General features: G+C 40.4%; 1 protein-coding gene across 1 annotated transcript in view; it reads left to right on the forward strand.

The window, feature by feature from the left end:
* The window catches only part of MYLK4 (myosin light chain kinase family member 4), a 73617-nt gene that overhangs the window by 43276 nt on the left and 8468 nt on the right, over positions 1-21873 (forward strand). Inside the window, exons 5-15 of the mRNA XM_069808805.1 lie at positions 8654-8720; positions 9213-9669; positions 10510-10529; positions 13332-13437; positions 14286-14379; positions 15516-15625; positions 16750-16891; positions 19273-19343; positions 20078-20206; positions 20726-20878; positions 21232-21304. Of these exons, the coding sequence (XP_069664906.1) occupies positions 8654-8720; positions 9213-9669; positions 10510-10529; positions 13332-13437; positions 14286-14379; positions 15516-15625; positions 16750-16891; positions 19273-19343; positions 20078-20206; positions 20726-20878; positions 21232-21304 (1422 nt within the window). The remainder of the gene's footprint in view (positions 1-8653; positions 8721-9212; positions 9670-10509; positions 10530-13331; positions 13438-14285; positions 14380-15515; positions 15626-16749; positions 16892-19272; positions 19344-20077; positions 20207-20725; positions 20879-21231; positions 21305-21873) is intronic.

Consider the following 21873-nt stretch of genomic DNA (forward strand, 5'->3'; position numbering starts at 1 on the left):
GAAACAGCATCTCTGAGCAAGTTAGTGAAGAGACTGGTCCATGAGACACTATGAAGTTGGTTGCTTGTGCCTCTGCCTGCCATGTATTCAAACTGAATTTACAAATGAGGTTTTAAACTGTTCTGACAGAAGCAAAAAGAAAAGTGATGGAATACAGAAATAGGGGATCTCACCCTTGCAGAGTTTTACACCTGAAATGTGCCACTGATACCTGGTAGCATAGCAATGAACAAACCGACCTGAGCATGCAGAAATCAGTCCTTGCTTCTGTTAACACAATCCTTATCACTATCTCTAGTCCCCACCTGACAACAATTTTGAACAATGCTGACTCTGCAGAAGTGGAGGCCACCAGGCAGTAAGACCAACACCTCTTTTATCCTAGGTGAACTCCATATGGCAACACTGAACAACGCTTCAGTCACTTCAGACATACACAGTCCTATTCTGTTTCCTTAGCACCGTGAGCAAGGTGATCCATTCCGTACAGTTAATTCGGAAGAACAGTACCTGCTTCTCTGCACTGCTGGAGGTGGTCATATGTTTTGGATGATGTGCCTATTGTCATCCACCCTGCCCCAGCTACGAGCAAATGCCACCTCTTAGTTCTAATGGCTGAGCTGTCTGACAAATACTTGGCTGTCCCCAGCCTCGTTCTGCAAAATAATCCAATCATTCTTAATTACTGGTCGGTGATGCAATAGGTGGCCATGGATACATCTGGATAAGGCAGTGGATTGTGTTTACCTACTGCTTAATCACCTGCTTTCCCATCGTTCCCTCTCTAGAGAGGTGCTGCTCTTTGCTTTATTAATTATAGGATTGTTTTTTAATTTTTCCTAACTGGCTTGTTTCACAGAACTGGATTAAGTAGAGAGCAGTGGAAAAGGCAGAACAACTGGGAGGGAAGAAGGAGAATGGGAGAGAGGTAAAGAAGGGGTGATAAGCAGCTGGGGTGTATAATCTCTTTTCTGGCTTCAGCAGCAGCTGGAACAGTTTCCAGACCACAGGCTCCACAGGGACTTTTTGTGCTCTTGCAAAATCTAGGGATCGCTCTCCTCTGAAGCAAAATTTCTGCTTTCCTGCCTTTTACTGCCATCCTGAAATACCTCTACTGCCTCGTACAGGAGGTTAGTTTATTTCTGTTTTGGGTTGGACTTATAATATTGTGTAGCCTGCAGACACTTCATGCTTTGTCAGTGCTGCCAAATGTCTCCCAGCCATTTTCCAGCGAGTGCAGCGTGACCCTATCACCACATGGCTGAGAGGAGTAGCATGTATTACTTGTCGTTTTAAGTCATTTTCTTACTACTACCACCCAGGGAAATCAACAGTTCTAGAGTAAGTGTCTTTAAAAGTCTTGAGGTTTTCCTCAAATTCACCTTTCTAAGTAGTCCGTGTTAATCCTGTTGCGAAATGACTCTGTAACTCCATTTTCAGTCCTATTTCTTCCACTTATAAAGAAAGAGGGTAAAATAATACTTCACCTATTTCCTCCAAATTAAACAATTTAGAGATTTTTTACTATTAACCTGCAAATACTCACCTGGAGAGTCAGAAAGTCCCTTTAGTTGCCATCAAAAAGTGGTATTGAACTTTCTGCAGTTGCCTGCAGGTTGCTGTAACTTCAGACTCCTGCCATTTCTACAGGCTTTGCCATAGGACTAATAACTATTAGCCGTTTGAGGCTGTTTCCCACACTAAAAACACCCAAGCAGTGGGAACTGTTTTCTGTTTGAACCCTCTGTCCCTCCCGTGCAGGTATCACACTGCAATTGCAACTCACTGGCTGCTTTAATAGGAGTCTGCAATGAAACTGCTGTTTGCCACGTGTGTTTTAAGATCCAGTCAGCCTCAGTCTATAACTGTTCTGATTCCTTCATTTTGACTACAAATACTAATGGGTCCCTTATGCATTATTTAAATTCTCTCCAGATTGGCCGTGTTCTGTGTATTTTTCATATTCCAGCCAAATAGGCAGGAATTGTTTCATTTTCTTTTTTTCATCTGTCTGCAAGAGTTTCTGCCGTCCTCCGTGGTTTTGAGGGTAGAGGCTTTCTATAGAATCTCAGCAGATGGGTTGTCCACTGCTTGGGCAATGCAGTCAGTCAGCGTCTTCAGCTGCTGTTACACTCGGTAATGCTCTTCCTTCCTTCAGGACTGATGCCTTTACCTCAATATGTTCTTGGTAGAGGTATTCCAGGTTTTGAGTGAGCTATAATATAGTAGAGTTATAATTATCTCTTTGACTTTCTCTATCTCTAACACTGGTATGTTTTCTCCAGATGACCTTTTCGTCTTGTTTTGCCCCGTTCTTTCCCTTACTGACAGCCATAGGAGGTTTTTCATGCCCTTCCAACTCAGAATGCTGTTTAATTTTGCTTTCATTTAGCCTTGGAACTTGCTGTCTGCTCTACAATGTTCCCTGGGTAGGATCCTGCCCTGAGCACTGTTGTTGTGGTTTTGCTGTCTCTGCAACTTGGAGGAATGTGTGGAATCAAAGCAGGAACAGCTGATTTCCAAATACCTGCATGCCACCTCGGATGGCTTATGGGCATGACATTAACACCTGTGTGTTACAAGTGACCGTTTTAGGAAATTAGAATTTCCTTTACAAAACTAGGGAGACCTCATGATGAAGGTGAAGAGATAACTGGTAAGTGCAGGAGAGCAAGACAAAGCAGGTCATCAGACAACAGTCCTGTAAAAGCAGAAGGTTCCTCAAAGAGGTGAGACAGTGGTAGGAGGAATTTGCTCAGGCAAGAGGTCTTCACCCACTGCAGTCATCTAAAACCCACCTTTTGTCATCAGATATCCTAGCCATTTAGTCAGTTTTCAGGTGAGGACTCCTCTCAGCCCCTATCAGGAGTCAGATACATCTGCCAGTAGTAAGGGTACCATGTTTGAATGCCTCCTCTGGTAAGAGAGTGCCATTGCAACTAAATGCAGGGTCTCCACCATACTGGCTTTTCATGACAAGGGTAGCTGCTCTGGAACGCAATTAATTTGGTGCCATCTTGGCAGCACCCTGGGTTTTGTGCACATGTGCACCAGTGAGGAGGAGCAGTGATGACTGGCTGGGCAGCAGCCCCAGCAGAGCCTGGGAGGTATCCCACCACATTCCATTCGCTGGGTGCTGCCTGCATGGTGAATTGCCACAGGAGAAGGTCTGTCTATAAAGGGGCAATAAAGAGGTCCCAAGTCTTTCTCTTCCACCCAACCCCCCTTCTTGTTAAATGAAGTGCATTATTAGGAAACCTGCATTTCTGGACTCCAATTCAAAGTGAGTCATCAAAGCTGTAGGGGGTGATTTCTGAAGTTCATAACCCTTTGGAAGTCTCCCAACAGTGTGATTTCCCAAAAGCAGCTTAGGAAGGGCAGTTCAAGAAGTCTGAAGATACTTGCCATTCATATCATTGCATGCTTAGCTCAGATAAGCTAGTAAAGCTGAGGAATACTCTCTTAGCAATGAGGCTACTTAACTGATATTGTAGCAAAGAATTGCCTGAGTAGTTTGACAGATGGGTGGTTTATTCCTGCAGTTAAAAAGATCTGCCACTGATTTGGCTTTCAGGCTGGATTTTTTTTCTTCCTTTCTCACACTGTGACGATAGCGGAGCCCACTTTAAAGGATGAGCCATTTAATGGTAGTAGGGAAAATGTGGAGAATAGCACCTAGAAAATTTTGGGGTTATGGCACAGATGCATATGAGGCACACGTGCCCCTGTGAATCGCATGGGACCCTGTCGACCACCACACGTAAGAGGACATTGAGCCGTATAGAGAAGGGGTAGATGCGAGGCTTTCCAATATGTTGGTAAGACAAGCAGCCAGAGTCTCCAGTGATTGTGCTTGCCTGATGTTGCCCCTGATTTGTTCAGGTGAGAAACCCAAAAGTGATAGTAACAGGTTGATTTGATTTCCCAGATGCAGTGAAAGGATGTGTGTCAAAGCCAGGTAATGCTGAATGCTCTGGTCTTAGGAGGTGGATTGGTAGCCTCAGACTTGCTGGTCATTATTACAGGCCTCTGTGTATTCCAGAGACATTAAAATTATACCAATGAATTGGAGTTAAAAAATCTACCTCCAAAGCTCTTCTTAGGCCTGATGCTGACTCTGTTAAAGTGACTAGAAATCAAGGCAAAAGTAAAGATGTTTAAAAGCAACCTGTTACTGGTAGTGCAATATGCTGTGTCTTCACTGTAGCAGATGGCACGCTCAAGGCCATGGGCTCCGTCAGGAGCCTGGTTGCATGAAAGCCTTTTCTACTCATCAGTGTAAGATTCCCTGTTTTGAGAAGAATGGCCTGGCAGGAGGAAGCATCCATTTGAAACAGGACAGCCACTGCTTCTCCAGTACAGCGGGTGGGAAGTTAGCAAACTGAAGTGGGGAATGAACAAGGCTTTGGCTTCACTGATCTTCAGCTTCTCACCTAGGATGGTGTTATTCCAAGGGTTTTTTCAGTATTTAGTATGTGTCTTCATGCAGAGATTGTTACCTCATTACCAATGTATTTTCAAGGCAGCAGGTGACATGGAAATCCTCTTGTATTTCCTATTGGGGGAATCAGATTGTCATGGCTCAGAGGTTATTTTTGTGTGTGATTAAAAGACACTTGTGACTTGAGTTTGGTTTATACAGAAGAATAATTTCTTTATCTAGTTCAAGGAGCTCTATAAAGATCACAGTAGAGTAAAAATCTTTGCCTGAAGGTGCCAGCAGTTTGTGTAGTGTAGCAAAAAATAATGACTCGGAAGCAGATGTACCGCCTGCCAGTAAAAGCAGGATTCCCATGTGTACGTTTTGTATCATTTATAAGTTTGTATCAGAAATACACTCACTGAATATTTTACATTGCTGGGGGAAAAAAAGGATGTGTATTGAAGAGGAACACAAAAGGGAAGGAGGGGATGGATTCCAGCTTTGGGGGATAGCACAGGAGGCATCACCACGCATGCTGTTGCCCCAAGGTCTCTGTCATATGTGTGCACTCTCCTGTGTACTGATGTGGAGATACTGGGACCATCCACAGTACCGTGCTCAGGTGGCAAAGCCCATGGCTGATTTCTGGCTCTTAGTGAAGTGAATTCATCGCAAAGCTCAAGTAACTTAATCATGTTGATAAATGATGGTGATCAGGTCTTACACAAAACCACGATATCTTGACATAATAAAGCTCTGCAAAGTACCTTAAGAACATGAGAAAGAGACACCAAGTAAGAAATGTGGTTTAGGCAGATGCAAAATTTTGTGTCTCAGCATCGGCTGATTGAAGTTGAGAATCATGTCTTGACATCACATGAAATGTGATGGGGTGATAAAGGACCTCTACCTAAAAGATTGGGGCTGCTTTGTGAGGCCATTTGTTACAAAAATTTTTGCAGTAGGGAAAAAAAAAATCAAAGACCTTTATGAGGTGAATAAAAAAAATTTGAAAGTTAGCTAGGAAAACATTCCAAGGGTAAGACTGCTACAGTATAAAGAAGGAATTTAACTAAGTGCAGCTCATTAAAAAGGAGTCAGATGTCTATAAAAAACATTAATTTCTTGCTGCATTTGAAATTTCTGTTACAATATATTTATATATATAATTGCTTATTGCTTAATTTCTGCAGATTTCTAAAGTCAATTTAAATAATTTCTGAAAGTGTTTTTTTTCCATTGGTCTATACTAAAGTTTCAGCCTCTGGAGTGTCTCACATTATTCTGTTATCATCATGTGTGCTTTTATTCTGTCCATATTACTTAGGGTCTAGCAATACTCTGTATGAAAGGATATGTTTAAGTCTGGAAAATGTATTTTTGAAGACACAATACCAACTTGTGTAGATACAGACACCTTTTTGCTTTGGTGTATTTTGTAGGGTTGCAATGCAATCTTTCATATTTAACCTTTTGTGGAATTAAAATGAAAACTTCATTGAAAGTTTTTGATTTGTATGAATAGGGAAAATGTGTGCGGTGCTATTAAACCCATTGTGCATATTCAAGTCATTAAAGAAAGGGGAAAAAATAAGGTGGAGGCATAATTTCCACTAAGAAATATTGATTCCTATAATTTTAGAAATTACAGACTGGAAAAAGTCACTTGTCATCAAAGTTCAGGAAGAATAATGCATAAATAAATAAAATCCCATTAGGGATTAAGTTAAAAAGACCCTTGAGGAAGCACTACTAACAGACTGAAGAAAGAGGAGTGTTATGGATAGTAGTCAGATGGGATGGATGTCATTAACAAACCACCACATCTTTTGGATGAGATTTTCAGAAGAGTGCGATGGCCTTGGGTGCTCAGGACCTGTGGGCTCTCAGCGTGGCTGGCCCAGCTGCCTGGGGTCGGACATCACAGGGGCGCATTCCCTTGACAAACTACAAGGAGGTCTTTGTACTTCCCGTGGCTGGGCTGGCAGGGATGTGTTGACTCCTGTCAGCTCCAGAGAACCTGGCACAACCCCACCCTTTACAGGGAAGAAATAATGAGCAAAAGTTCATGGTTTTATTGCCAGGTCGAGATTTGACAAGCTGAAGTTACATGTTGCTGTGAATAGCAGAACATGGAAAAAACTGGGATGCTCATATATAGACTACTCTACTCATGTGTCTACAAATAGTCCAATATCTAGTCCTTATATTTGTATTTCTTATTCTAGTGCACTATTGACCCTATATTTATTGCAAATAGCTACATTTATTGATTCTGAAGGATACCAGTAAATTTTTCATTTATATTCTTTTTCTTTTTCTCATTTAAATTAGTATGAGCTCCTCATCTGCTGTTAAAATGTAAGAGATCAGAAATGATGCTTGAATAAACACTGTAGTAATTTATGTAACGCCCTGGCAGTTTCAGGTATTCGACATCGTCCAGTGTTCCTTCCACTGGACGGATTTTCAAAAGCTGGCTTCTGTATTTCACACCTGCAAACTACAGCAATATTTAGTAGGAAGCGCTGTGTGCCTGCAATTAATTCTGAATGCAGAAGTGAAATCTGGCCCCATGCATCAAAGAGTTGGGAGGCCGTTTCTCTGGTTATTTGTGCAGCTGACTGTATTTGATCGTAGCTGATGTCCTCAGTGGTACGGTGAAGTTGACATACTTACAGGAATCTGAGTGCATTACTAATTGCGGTCACATTGCAGAATGAATAAGTGTGAGGCTTTTCCCTACTTCTTTTAGTGCTTTTCACCATTAAAAAAACAGAATGAGCATTGCTTGATTCCCTGTGATCCATCTGGAATCATTACATTTATATTCAAGTTCCATGTGAACAAGGCTCCAATTTATATTTCAAGGGTAATTACCTAGTTGTATCTAGGCCTTTTTCATTTTGCGGCTTGCAACTCCCTGGGACCAACTGCATCCGAAATAGTTGTCAGTCTCAGTTCTTATGCTCATATTACAGTTTCTTTGTCCCTTACAGATCCAGATTTTCTGAACAAGTCCTGCTGAAATCCTCTCATGCAGTTTCATCCAGTTTTTCTCAACTGTTTTTCCTTCTCACGGAGTTTCCTTTCCCTTGAACTGTGTTTGTAGCAGATACACGTTGCTTTAATTTCATGCCTATTTTCTATATAGCCCGATGAAATTAAAACAACAAAAAAAAGCATAAAAAATGCAGAGGGCTTACCAGAACAAATGTTTAGTAATAGGACTGATTCATGCCCAGTGTACAATATGAATAAGCCGTGGGACTGCTTGCATGATTAAGACACTTAATTTTAAGTGCCTGGCCCTGTATATTTTGTTGAAATATGTATTACACTGCTTCAGCTGGTAGCTCAAAGACGAAAAGTAGTCTCTCTGGCAAATATTTGGAGGTACCTGTGTTTTTCACACCCTATGTGTCTATTACTATTAATGATAGTGCCATTTTCATAGTACTGTGAGGAACAAGCCAAGTGGAAAAGGAGCACTGAGCAACAGCAGACACCATGGTTTACTGTGTCACCATCCTACTACAAGTCTAGGAGTGGCCAATAAAAAAACACACTGAGCAAATGTCGTAGGAATATGAGTAAATAGCCATAAAGATAACTAATAGCAGAGTTTTTATGAGGAGCTGGCCTGGTATAAAGCACCTCTAGATGTCACTGTAACATTGTAAAATGTAGATAAGAGAAAGCTACAAAGCTGACATTATGGTCTATACGCTCCAATTGCTGGTAACTGTTTTGGTCAGCCTGTAATAAATTATTTGATCATTAAAAATGCTGTTACCAGATGTTGATTAACAGCAAAAAACTTTTTGAAATCTGTCAGTAAGACTGTTACTGAACATTTTACTAGAATATTAAATATTCCTAGCTTTGGTTAAACTAACCTAGTTCTTAACAGCAAAAGCTATTGCAGGACAACAGCTCATTTCTGGACATTTTTTCTTTTAGTCCCTGCGGCTCAACCCTGATCTTTTCTGGGCTGTGTTTATGCCAACACTGATGTTGATTACAACTGAGATCGTTTCTCTTGCTTTACACAGGTACCAATCTGATCAGCTTGGTAGTGATTAAAAGAAGGACCATCATTTATAGGAAAAGCGTGAGTTAGAACACAGAGTAATTGGATTTGACCAAAAAAAATCAGGCTGCAATTTCATGAGGGACAATACAACATGAACACTGTATACACTAATACATCAATTGCCTTCTCCACAGGTCATCAAAGAAAAGTCACATTTGAATGAGACAGGAACAAAAGAGAAGAAGCCACCAGATTCAACAGGTTAGAATTTTTTTTTTCTCATCAGTTTCTACTTCCTAAGGGTACAACTGCACAGAAATAGCCATTACTCTCCTGAGCAGCTCCAGTGAAGTTGGTTGGATTACATGTGTGCTCATCAGCCTGAGTGAGAATTATCCAAGCAACATCAACCTACTTTTCACATGCCTGTGCGCATGATGGCAAACTGCTCAAAAAAGTGCTTTGCATGAGGAGTTTATTAACCTCGACTTGGCTGACGATAAATTTGAGTGAGAAAAACATTTTCCAGTGCTGTGTCTGAAAGAAAGAGTTTGTGACCCATGTTATCCCTGTTTTAAAGTAGTCTGCTCTTGCCTAGGAGACATTTACACTGACCTTGAAAGTGGGAGAGGAAAGCAAGTGCCTAGTTCAAAATGCAACAGAAGTTATGCTAACTGCGCAACCCTACTTTAATATTGTTACTGACTATCAGAGAATTACTGACAGATTCCTTGGTAATCTGTTTACTTACAGAGGGGGCCATCCAGAAGAGCCAGTCCTGCTCTCAGGAAGAAGTTGATAAGCTCAACAAGGAAAATGCCGAGAGGGAAAGTTCTGTTCTGCTTCAAGTGGATCTTCCCAAATTTCATACTGAAAGGCCAGAGGAGAAAGGAGAAAGTTTGGCTTTCAAAAGCTGTTACAAATATAGGAGAAGCTCTGTTCAGAAATCCTTCACTAAAGAAAAGCAGCAAGAAGATGCTGTTAATGATGCTTGTCAAAGGATAACTAGGCAAGAGATAGAGAGTGAGTCCCCAGGAGATGGGGAGAGGAAGGAGGAACATTACATGTCTGGAGGTGAAAGACAAGAGGAGAAGAATGAAGGGGAGGGAAATGCTGATAAGAGTGAAAAAGAAGTTGAGGAACCACCAGCTCCTTCCCAAAATGAAGATGAGGCAGGACAAAGCCATGATCAAGAGGCACCAGAGGGAAGGTAAGGTCTGAAGCTCAGGCTGCACATTCTTAAGAGACCCATGATTTAGATAAATGTGTAGTTCAAGTTTCAAGTCAAAGTGGCTAGTTAATATAATTATTGGTGAAAATCCAGCCCAATAGAAAAGTGTAAAATGAGTTTATGTCTCTGATCTGAGCTCTAAGCTGAAATTATACCCTTAAAAAAGACGGGCAAACAATCTACCATACACAGTACTAGCAGTGCGCTTTGGTTGTTTGCTTCGGAAATAGGTTAGGAGCATGGGAATTACGTTAGGCTATTCTTCATCTTTGAGGAGAATTCTCCCATTGTAATGTTTATATACTGCAGCATCATATAACCTATGAGCAAAGTAAGGTTAGATTAGGCCATGTACCAATTGGGAATTAAGTTACTGCAAAATGTGGTAACTTAAGCGATAACACAAAACTGTGAAACTTTGCCCAGGCAATTAAACTGATGAATTTGTTTAGTGTAATTCTTTCTCTGCTGCATTGATATATAGCCCTTCAGGGGTAAACCAGTTTAAGCTCTGTATGAACAGAGTGAAATCCCAATGCTCTCCCATTGCTTTAAAGGTGAGATTGACAGCCAAATGTTAAATTTAGAAGAACTCAGGTGAGGATTTCAGTGATGGGGAAACGTTTTGCTGTCATGAATTAACTTAAGTGTCATTTTTATTTCTTAAAGTGAATATTAAAACAGTTTCTTTTACTTCATGAAGCAAAATAACCTAATGTTATTTGAACGCAATATATGTGTAGACATTTTTCACCTATGTTTCTAAATTTGCTCTGCTTTAAGTGTACCCTACTCTAATGCCATGTTTTGTCCTTGCAGGTGTAAAGGCTGCGAAAAAGGTACAGGAAATTATCATTCAGTCACTGAGCAGACCTGCCAGTTTGAGCATAGTGGTAGCAGTAAGCATCAAGTGAATGATGAAGGCCTAATCAAAGATGACAACAAAAAGAGCAGGATAGATGCAGAAAGTGCTGATGACACATGTAAAACTAAAAGAAGCTCTTACAGAAAGTATTCCTAAAGGCAAAGCACTTGATTCCACTGATATTACAGTGACGATCAGAGGCAGACATCCGTAGGAAAGAAGGATTTCATGATTGTACTTAGTAGGGGGAAAAGGTGTGCATGGTAGTTCTGATGGGAAGCAGTTGTTCATGGGCCACATCCTAAGCTGATGGGAAACAACACAGTTCTGTTTGCTTCCATCTCAGAGGCTTCTATTCTGGCAGAAATTAGTCACAACTAATTTGCTTCTGCCACAACTACTCCACTAATACTATCCTCTTTCCCTCCTGTTTTAACAACAGAACTAAAACTCCTAAGTATAGAGTGGTGGGAGAAATTCTATCATGTGTGGCAAAAACTGTGGAAGTGCTGAGAACGTATGTTAACACAGAATCTGCAATGCTCTGGATGTAGCCTGCAAAACCAGCTTGCTCATATTTGTACCATTGCAATCTGAACTGAGAACAACTGCAGTCCATAAAATAAAGAAATACAGATTTTTGTGTGGAAGCCTGACTGATGATGTTGAACAGTCAGATACATGGTGCTGGGGCGCTGAACTCTGAAGCAGTGCTTACTGGGGTGAAGCAGAGATTTCTAATATTAGACCTCCAGCTTGAGAATTTCAGTGTCTATCTCTGTATATGAAATAATGGCACATGAGAGGATGGCCTGAAGGATTTGAAGATATATTTGTATGCCTGTGAATGCATAGGACTCACAATGAATTTCTTTGCTTTGGGAATGGGGGGAGAGTGGGAAAGGGAAACATTTATTAAATGTTTGTGTTAGGCGCTTGTAGCAGGAAACAGGAGATAGTGTACTAAAACTTTAAACTCCATAACCTGTCCTGAGCTCTGGTAGATTGTTAGGGATGATATTAAGGTTAGAGTGTCTCTCTTGGAGCATCTTGGTCTGTAATGGGAGGTCATTCTTGAATAGGGAGAAATCCTTTTTGGTGTGCAGGAAAAGAAGAACAGAGGGCCTGTCACTGGGAAAATCCTGAAGGCTAAAACTTAGGCATAGTTTTAAAGAGGCACTCTGGCCTTTTTAAAAGAACACTTCCTTGCCCAAAGTTTGGTAACATTTGGGAGCTGAGCTTTCTCCTGTCACTTACATGCTGGGGCCCTTGGAGTTTGTGTTAGACTCAAATTCTGCCTTTAAGGTAGAGGATTTCTTGGCATTTTGTGGGTCTCAGTAACATGTAAAGGCCCATACTTAAGGACGTGCAATTCAAACTCTGCAGAATCCCAAGTAGGTGGCAAACTTCCAGAAGCTCCAGCTTTTCACAATTCCTTGACCATGAACTAACTTCCTGACCATGTAAGTTATTAACACTGTCAAAAAAAATATCTAGGTACACAGCTGGTGTCCTGGAAAAATGGACATTCACTGTGAATAAGGACAATCTACTGCTACATTAATGACCAAAGTGTTCCTGCCAGCTACATGCTGTCATGGTTGGGTTTTTTTGTTTGTGTTTTTAATAATTTTCACTGGAGTAATGAATGGGTTTAAAATTGCTCAACACACAAAAGGGAGCCGGCATTCCAAACCAGAAAGCTCATGTTGAAATGCTGAGGCTCTAGCCCTCCCAACCAGTTGAAGAAGTATTTGTCACCTTGGTCAGCCAAAGGTCACTCTCGGGAGTATCAATCAAATGGAAAACAACATGGGTATGAAATTGAAGTCGCAACACCCTGCAAAAAATCCAAAGAGAAATTAGGCATGCAGGGCTGGTCTCCAGCAGGGATTTTAAGATCAGGACAGCAGAATGCTCCAGCATGTGGATGTCCAGACAATAATGCCAGAGACCTGCATTTGTGCCAAAACTCCAGAGCTGCTGAGGTGTGATGTTGGAAACCCATCCCTTCTCTGTGCCCTTCTTTACCTTTTATCTGCCATCTTTTTTTAAGGACAGCAATTCTTCAGAGCAGCATGTGACAGTTACCATGTGTCCTACCACACCGGGTCCTGAGCCATACTGGAAATCCCAGGTGCTGCCTGCCAGGGTGAAATTCCCTCATGTACACAAGCTCTAAATATGATCTTTAAAAGGGATGACCACACTGTGGAGAATGACAAGTTGTGTCAATCAGTAAGAGAAGGGGATTCTTCACTATGAACAGCAAAATCTGGGAAATAGCCTCTTTTAGCTGGGCCTAGAGGAGAGCTCAGTCTTTCTTCCTACCCCACTGGAGAGTTACAGTACATACTTACCTATTAACAGTCCCTGAGGAAAAAAAAAAGAAAAAAATAAAGAAGAAAAAAAAAGAGAGAAAAAGCTGAATTCCTTCAAAAAAAATTGCTGAGGCCCTTTGTGGGCATGAGGCTACATTGGTTTAGTCTAGTGGTCTTCACTTTGCCTCTTGCTACTGTTGTGCAGAAGATGCTAACTTAATAACGGAGTCCTTGTCTTAGTAGTGTAGCTCCTCGACAACACCCTGTTTTCTGAGCCAGAGCTCCTGGAATAAAACCCTTCTTAAATAACAGAGAAAGACCTATCTATAAAACTTAGAGTAGGTGTATTCAGTTCTTAAATGAGCTTACATGGGGAAAAGAGGGACTAAAATACGAGATAGACAAGCACTGCATGTGACCACTCATATGCTATCTGTCTGTTTTGTCTTTTGTAGATGATAGTCCTACTCCACCAGCACCATTTGATCACCGGATTGTCTCAGCCAAAAGGGTGGGGATCAGCAGTTATTACAATGTCAGCGAGAATGAAATCCTGGGAGGGTAAGTCAGGTGAACCCAATCAACATGGAAAGCAAGGCACAAATTTACAGCCAAGCACCCCGGGAGGTGAATGGAAGCAACATACCTCACTAGAGCCGAAGTCATGAAAGTCTAAGCTCTAACAGTCCTTTAGAGAGGGATGAAAACAGGAGGCTGATTTTACTGTGTGAGTGAATTTTGGCTTAAGGTTTGGCACCAGCAGACTTGGCTTGTATTTGGTGGTGTTCTAGGTCAGCCAGCTGCCCTCAGGCTTTATGATGGGGCTCCTAGGATGCTGTAATAGTTTACCTCACATTGCAGCCAGCAGGACATAGACTTATGTTGTAGCCTTCTTTCAGTGTGTCCCATCCCTGAAAACACATGCATGTTTTCAGATAGACCAGCAGGCTAATCTGACAAGCCATGTAGTTCTTCATCTCTCATGCTGACATTGTTTAGGAGAGAGTGATATTGTCATTTTTGATGGCAGTATGGTCTTGGGTAAGGCTTTGTTTCATCATGAAATCACAAGCTTCCCTTGGAGGAGAATGGTGGAGAGGGGCAGACTGTGCACATGAGTTATTATCCTTACAGTATGTTGACTTCCCCGGGATTAGTCGTTGCATGTTATGAGGTGAGTATAGTGAATCATACAAGTGGGATAATATCAGCTAGAACAGTGTGGGATTTTGGTGTGCCTAAATGAGTAGTAGCAAGTCTAATCTACACAACAAAATAGTAGCAATAGGACAATTGAAATGGAACCCAGTAGGAAGAGGTTAATTTCTGTTGTTTATAACCTAGTTTACATTCAGGGCCAACACCAGTACCAGTGGATGATTTTTTTTTTTCTCCTTTTTTTTCCCTAGAGGGCGATTTGGTCAAGTGCACAAATGTGAAGAGAAAGCAACAGGTCTCAAGCTAGCCGCCAAAATTATAAAAGCGAAAGGTCCTAAACAGAAGGTTGGTAGAATGTGATATTAGTCTTCTGTTCCCCAATGGATCTCACACTGTTCTTCAGCTACACAACAGACCATGGCCAAGTGGCTTACAAGCCATCACACTCATAGGACCTGCTGGATTACCATTGGCTCTAGTTCTATTTCCCTTCTCCTCCAGAACTTCTAGTAACTCATCAAAGTCTTCTTTTGGGGTGTTCTCTTTTTTTTTTTTTTTAATCTTAGTTTTTCCACCTTTCTTTTTAGCTCTTAGTGTTTCTTTGGCTTTTCTTTTTTACTTTCTGCTGTTACTTCTGTTAGTGTTTTCTTTAATGGTAAAAACATTTGTCAGGCCTGTGACATAGTGTATTCCCTCCCAAGCACACTGTAGCCTTTGCTGCAATGACTTGGTGTCACTGTGAGGGGTGCTGATAACAGACAAGATCTGGGCTTCTGACATCAACACAAATACAGACGAGAACAATTAGTGTGGCATGTTTTGCAAACTTCACGGCCATCTGGGGCTTGCTTTCACAGGAAAGACATGCATAGCATCCTTTGTGTGACAGTGGTGTCATTAATGGCATTCAAGGGTGGGATTTGTCTCAGCTAACTGGGGTTGCTAAGGTATAGCTGTGGCCAAACTGATCACCAAGAATCCCCTTATAGTCAATGGAGAAAGATCGGCACCACCAGAGAAAGATTCAGCCCATCCTAAACTGCATGTCTGAAATAGTTGGGCTGAATGGAGGTACCAGTCTCTCTCCCTTGACTGCAAAGGGAGGTTTTGATGACTGTCCTGGACTTTTCTTATACAGCATGATTTTGTATACCTACAGCTGGTTGAACCAAGTCCTATTCTGCTTCTCTCTTTTCTTTACATCCCTGTGAACCCACCATTTGTCCATGTGGGCTCTCCCCTTCCTTTTCCCCCCAAATAGCTTATTACTGAAGCAGTCCCCCACTCAAGCTTGGAGTTCAGTCTAGTAGCTCCTATAGTCTTGCCATCTACCACTGCAGGAGCAATCATAGGAAAACCCTGTGTTTGGTTGCCATGAGTGAAAACATGAAGATAATGTAGATGTCTGGTTCAAACTATGTCCTGTTTCACGTAGCTTTCTTAGAGAAAAGGCTTCTGTAACAATACTCATGACTCTACAGGATGAAGTAAAGAATGAAATCAATGTCATGAACCAGCTGAATCACGTGAACCTCATCCAGCTATACGATGCCTTTGAATCAAAAAATGACATTGTACTAGTCATGGAATAGTAAGTGTGTTCTTTTCTTTCCCTTTCTCTTTACCACTTTTGCTAGAATTGTCCATTTCCTTCTTACTTTCTTCTGAAATTAGAAATAGAGCTTCTTACAGGTGGAAAGAATATATGAAAGATGTTCTCAGGAACAAAAAAAAATGGAATTTAAGAGAAAAGTTTTCCCATGCAGCCATTTATGCAATTTTTCTAGTGATGTGCCACACTCCTGGTGCTGTAAAGCCACTGCTCCATTTGAAGATAGAGCTGTGTTATGTATCTTCTCTTTAATTTCAAATGTGTCCGCTAAGAAACAGACCTCTCAGAATATGTCCAGTTCTGTGAGGCAAACAAGAAGACATCTTACAACTGAAGAGGAGCCAGCTGTAGCTGTTGTGCCTAATCCTTATATTGGGTGCCTGAATGGATAAACCCATTTTTTATGCTGGGTTATTGGGGTAATTAGGCACAAAATAGCTGCCTTAAAGTCCAGTTAAGCAGATGTTGTCTTAAGGAAGCCAAAAAGGGTGTAACTAAAACATTGAAAAGCATGGCAGAACATTCAAAGTTACATGAGTTTGGCTATTCTGGACATTCTTAGTTAGTCCTCTGAATTTGGTCTACATGATTAGCATATCACAAAAGGTAAATGTCTGTGTAGCTATGAATGGGTAAGCTGGAGGCATTCTGGAAAGTGACAAGAAATTAAGAAGTCATTTTTGTTGACTTCATATAGTTTTAAATTGAAATTTTGGATCATGTCCCTCTTAAACTCTGATGGAGGGGACTGCAGTTTAAATGCAGTTTCTCCAGCATGTTGTCTTGGTTTTCCATGTGACTTCATTAATTTCACTAGTACAAAATGATGACCCAAGACAGCATAAGGTTCAAATTTCAGGACTTTCGTACTTATCAATGGATAAGAGACTGGATTCTCAGACCTAGAAGAAGTTCAGGCCAGTATGTATCAGAACCCAGTTCTTGGAAAGTTCAGATCAGAGTACAAGCTCATATTGTAGATCCACCTTACTGAACTTGACTGTGAATGATTAAAATAGTCAATAGCATAAATTCTGTATTACTCTAACTGCATGGGATTAGATTTGGATTTGGTCATCACTTAGTTGTCTTTCTCTCATCAGTGTGGAAGGAGGAGAGTTATTTGACCGAATTATTGATGAAAACTGCAATTTGACAGAGATGGATACCATCTTGTTCATAAAACAGATCTGCGAGGGAATTCAGTACATGCACCAAATGTACATTCTTCATTTGGATCTCAAGGTAGAGAATTGAGATGTATGTTTTGTGCAATGACAGCTGTGGAAATTCTTATTCTTAATGGTAGGCCACACAGCTTAGCAGATTCCCATGGCAGAAACAACAAAGGGCCTTATTCTGCTTTCCTTAGACCAATGTGTATTTACTTTAACCGCATTGAGATCAGTTAAATTACTACAGGACTAAGTAAATTAGATGAGAATTGTGGTCATATATCATCAAGCCTCATGGTGCTTGAATTTTCCACAGACTGATTTTACAGAAAGCCAGCAGCTGACTACAAATATCTTGCTATTTTCAATTTTGATATTTGGATCTCAAGATACTGTGCAAATATTATTTAATTCAACTGCACAAGTTCTCTATTTTACACATCAGCCATGGCGTAGCAATTATCCCTATTTTTTACCATGCAGAAACCAAGGCATGAGTGAGTGGAACTAAATTCAGGGGTCATTCAGGATCAGTGAAAACCCTTCACATCTTTCTGAGGACTACACTACACTGTTGTGGTCATAAAAAGGCATCAATAGATAGCCAGCTTAAGGGAAAATACATTAAAATGTACTTACTAAAATGAAATAAATGAAAATAGTGAGTGCCTGATGTAACAAATACAGTACATCTATGTTGGCTTAGGCAATAGCCGCTAGTGCAGCTGGAAGCCCAGGGAAGGGTGGCAGATTCTCTGCCACGTACTTGCTTAGACAAAAAGTCTCCTCACTTCTTTTTAAAAACAAATCCACCGATTGCACATTCTTTCTTAGTTGACTTCTAATGGTTAACTGTCACCCCTTAGAAAACATTTGTTGTAAAGATACATTTCATTAGACTGTACATTTGAGCTGGCTCTTTCTCCCTTAACCCAAGTTTTTATCAAATAATAGACTTGTTTCTTACCTCTGTTTAGTGCAGGAATAAAACGGGATGATGTCTTTAGTTTTATGACTGGCTATAAAGCTTCCTAGTGATCCCTGAGCTTTGCAACAAAGCAAAAAGAAACAGTGCAGAAGACGGTTTTCTCTTTGGTGAGATTTTTATTACGGCTGCTGTTTTTGGCTTGTAATAACTGAGTTAATATAGTACATCTTTAATGTTGGTAGCATATATATTATTGCAGTGGTTAAGCAAATGAGCAGATGCTTGTTGGGACCTGCTTCAGTTGCTAATCAATGACCAGACTCACTTTTCTCTTTCTTTATAAACATCCAGTTACCTAGAAACCTGTCAAGCACAAGTTTGCATGGTTCTCTGGGACACATTAATTATGTTCTTGGAGATGACACAGTTTTAATATGAGGTCACACTGCTGACAAAAAGATGCACATACAGTCCAAGAAATTCTTCCCAGAGACCTCTTTTCATGTGCTTGCCAGCTATGGCTTCTCCCTTCTGTTTTGCTTGTTCATAGATTGCTGTCAGTAACAAATGACTTTGGGGAAGAAAGCTTGAAATTGAAAAAAAATCAATCTGACCATAATCATCCAGGACCTCAGAAACTGTGGACATATGGTGTTTAAAAGTCCTATGGTGTTTAAAAATCCTACATGTAAAATGAATTAGTAATGTTGACAAAGGTTAACTAATGTTTTAAGTGTTGAGGGCTGTTTTGTTTCAAAGAGGACTCAATGAGCAACAAGACGGAGTAGCTATAAAACTGCTGGCAGTGAATATGAGACTGTATTTTAGGTATTTACATTTCAAAGACAATTGGCCAAATTCTGTTCTCAGTCCCTTCTGTATGAATTTGGAGTAATTCTAGGAAGTTAATGGATTCCTGCCAGGGAAATGAAGAACAGCATTTGGCCCTGTGAAAATCCAGAGGGATTTAACCTGTGAATCCTACCTTTTGCTAAAATCTCTGAGAAAAGCATAAAGTTGATGTGACTAGCTTAATATATCAGTGTTCAATCAGACAGTTACTGCCAGAACATTCGTGAACTGAGAAACTTAAAGCTGTAAGATAAACTTCAAAGCCCAACAAATTCGTTGTGGTTTTTTTTGTTTGTTTTTTTTTTTTTTTTTAAATCAGTGTCAGCTTATTAAGGTCTGTAAAATCATGGTGCCAGCATCCTGAAACCCTCTTTGGAAGTCTACACTCTCTGTCCCTCTCCCCCTAATGAGTTCTTTATCTGAACTGCTGCCTTATGTCAAATTGAAAAGCCAAGGAGAAAAAGCAGTTGCAAGGCACAGAACACACGACCGTAACTGCTGTGTGATAGCGGGGGAGGGTACCCATGCAGAAAAATCTGAACAAGGAGGGAAGCAAAAGGTGCTTATGAGATGTTTGCTGTGTTTTTAGTGTTTTTCTCCCTACAGTTTGCTAAAAGCCCAGTTTTTCATACTTGTTTCTCATTAAAGTGTTTTTTGGTTTCTTTTGGCAGCCTGAGAATATCCTGTGTGTGAACCGAGCAGCATATCAAATAAAAATTATTGATTTTGGATTGGCAAGAAGGTACATGCATGTGTTCTTGCTAATCATAAATGAATTAGGAAACGATGAAAAAAAGTATTACATATTTGATGACATATTTAATACATAATGGTCTCCTACTGTTCTTAGGACAAATTTAATGTGTCTCTTTTAACCAGGGATATCTTTTAAGACGGAAAGTTTGGAGCTGAGTAAAAAAGATTTCTTCTGAAGCCCTTTTTCAAGTAGAAGCTTAAAAGAGGGCTGATTCTGATTAAGCATGCACATAAGTATCTGGGAACAGCTAAAATGGACAAAACCAGTGGTACATCTTGTCTGGTCTTTTGTCTCTGGAGATTCTTCAAGAGAGAGTGTAAGAGACCATCAAGGACTGTTACAATATATCCCATGCTATATGACTTTCTAGTTTAATTAGGTACAATAACCTCAGTGAAGGATTTACTGGTTAAAAATTCCGTGCCTATGATATAGAGAAGTCCCAAAAGGATGATAACAGCTGCTCTGAGGAGTCCTTGAGATCTGAATTTATTCCTTTGTAAAGCAGTTGAGTTTTGCCCGAAAGCATGATAAAGCTTGCAAACATTTTTCATTCTATATATGGGTATATTTATTTTTACTTTGTACCTCTGTCTGTCCTTGTTTTCCTACTGAATTTCCTATATGCTTCTGAAATCCCTCTAAGTGCTAGGCAACTTATGATGCAACTTTAATTAGAGCTATAATTGATGTCCTTTGTTAATGTTTCCATTTCCTAGATATAAACCCAGGGAAAAACTTCGAGTTAACTTTGGGACTCCAGAATTTCTTGCTCCTGAAGTTGTGAATTATGAGTTTGTCTCATTTCCTACAGACATGTGGAGTGTAGGAGTCATCGCTTATATGCTGTAAGTAGGATTCAGTATCTGCTTCGTAAGCTGTTTCTAGGTTGAACTGTGTCAGTCATCCAAATTTGTTGTTACGCTGGAAGATTGACAAAATCTGTACCCAAAATAGAAAATGTAGGCTTCTTTCCAAATTCTGTATTCAGTAATCTCTCCTCTTTTCTAATCACCATGAACTTTTCTTCTTTGTTTCATTGCACATCTCTCATCAGTGTTTGAGCATCACACTTGCAGAATAATGTAGACGACTTGATGAGTTCCCTGTAGGTATGTGCAAGAGTGGTCAGAAATATGAAAATGTGACTTACCATGAAAGACAGTAATGCTTGGTTTGTTTAGAGAAGAAGGGTGATTATGTAAACATGTAAATAGAGGAGAGAATGGGAATGGTTTGGAGACTTTCTTAGACAATAACTTGTGCAATAGGCCAGTAGTGACAGAACAATCATAGTTGGCACATTGGAGATCATGTACAGGAAGTGGAAATGTCAGGAGGATTGAACACATTTCTTTTTACTTTAGCCTCAGTGGATTGTCCCCTTTTTTGGGTGATGATGACAATGAGACCCTCAACAATATCCTGTCCTGTAGCTGGGATTTTGAAGATGAGGAATTTCGAGATGTTTCTGATCAAGGCAAAGATTTCATCTCAAAGCTTCTCATCAAGGAAAAATGGTATATAATCCATGTATCTTTAAAATGTGTGTTCCATGCCACCATGTCACAGTTGTGTCAGTTGTGCTGCTCCATTGCAGAACTATCATGATTTATCTAAGTTTCTTATGTCCACACAGAATATTATAATGCCACTTCATTGATGTTGTTCATTGTGTCCATAAAATGCTCTGAAGTTACCTGAATGCATTTTTGCTGTGAAGCAAAACTTACTTCAAGGATTAGCTGCCATCTGGCATAGAGTCCTGAAATGACAGCATTGCATGATGGCAGAACACATGACCTGTAGAACATAATTGTTGAATTGTAAGATTCTGGGAAATATACTTAATGGCATTCTGGTTTTCCTTTAGCTGGAGAATAAGTGCAACTGCTGCCTTAAAACACCCATGGTTATCAGACCACAAGCTCCACTGCAGACTCCAGGTCCCTAAATTTAAATATTCTTGTGCATTGTAGATCTGTTGTCGCCTTCTTGTGTTGCCACATCACTATTTGCTTTGACATTTTTCTTAACTGTTTTTGAGTCTTCCTTGCTACTGCATTTCATGCCACTGTGAGCCACGTCTGTCCCCTTGCTTTTTTTTAGCTGTTATAATTTGCATGCTCACACTTGCTCATCGGTTCTTGTGCATCTGGGAAGAAATATAAGATCATGCAATTGCTGTGTGTTGCTGAGTGGATCCATTTCTTAGCAAAATGAGACTATTTACAAAATGAACAGTGATTTACCATATGAAAAGAGTTTTCCAGCTGGGGATGATTCTGCTTCCTGCTTTGAAAACCCTTTCAGGCTCTCCTGAAGTCCCTCATGAGTGCTGTTAGATTTCATCCTACCTCTTCCCAAGGATACCTTTCCCAACAGAGCTTGGAACCTCACCCAGCGCGTATCTTTGTACTTAAGCACCTTCTTGCCCTTCAAGGGTAGCCAGCATTGTGGCCAACACAAAAGGAGCAGTTTGTTCACACGAACAATTCAGTTGGGCTGAGCTGGA

The sequence above is a fragment of the Haliaeetus albicilla genome, chromosome 21 (assembly GCF_947461875.1).
Source record: "Haliaeetus albicilla chromosome 21, bHalAlb1.1, whole genome shotgun sequence".
NCBI classification, from domain to species: domain Eukaryota; kingdom Metazoa; phylum Chordata; class Aves; order Accipitriformes; family Accipitridae; genus Haliaeetus; species Haliaeetus albicilla.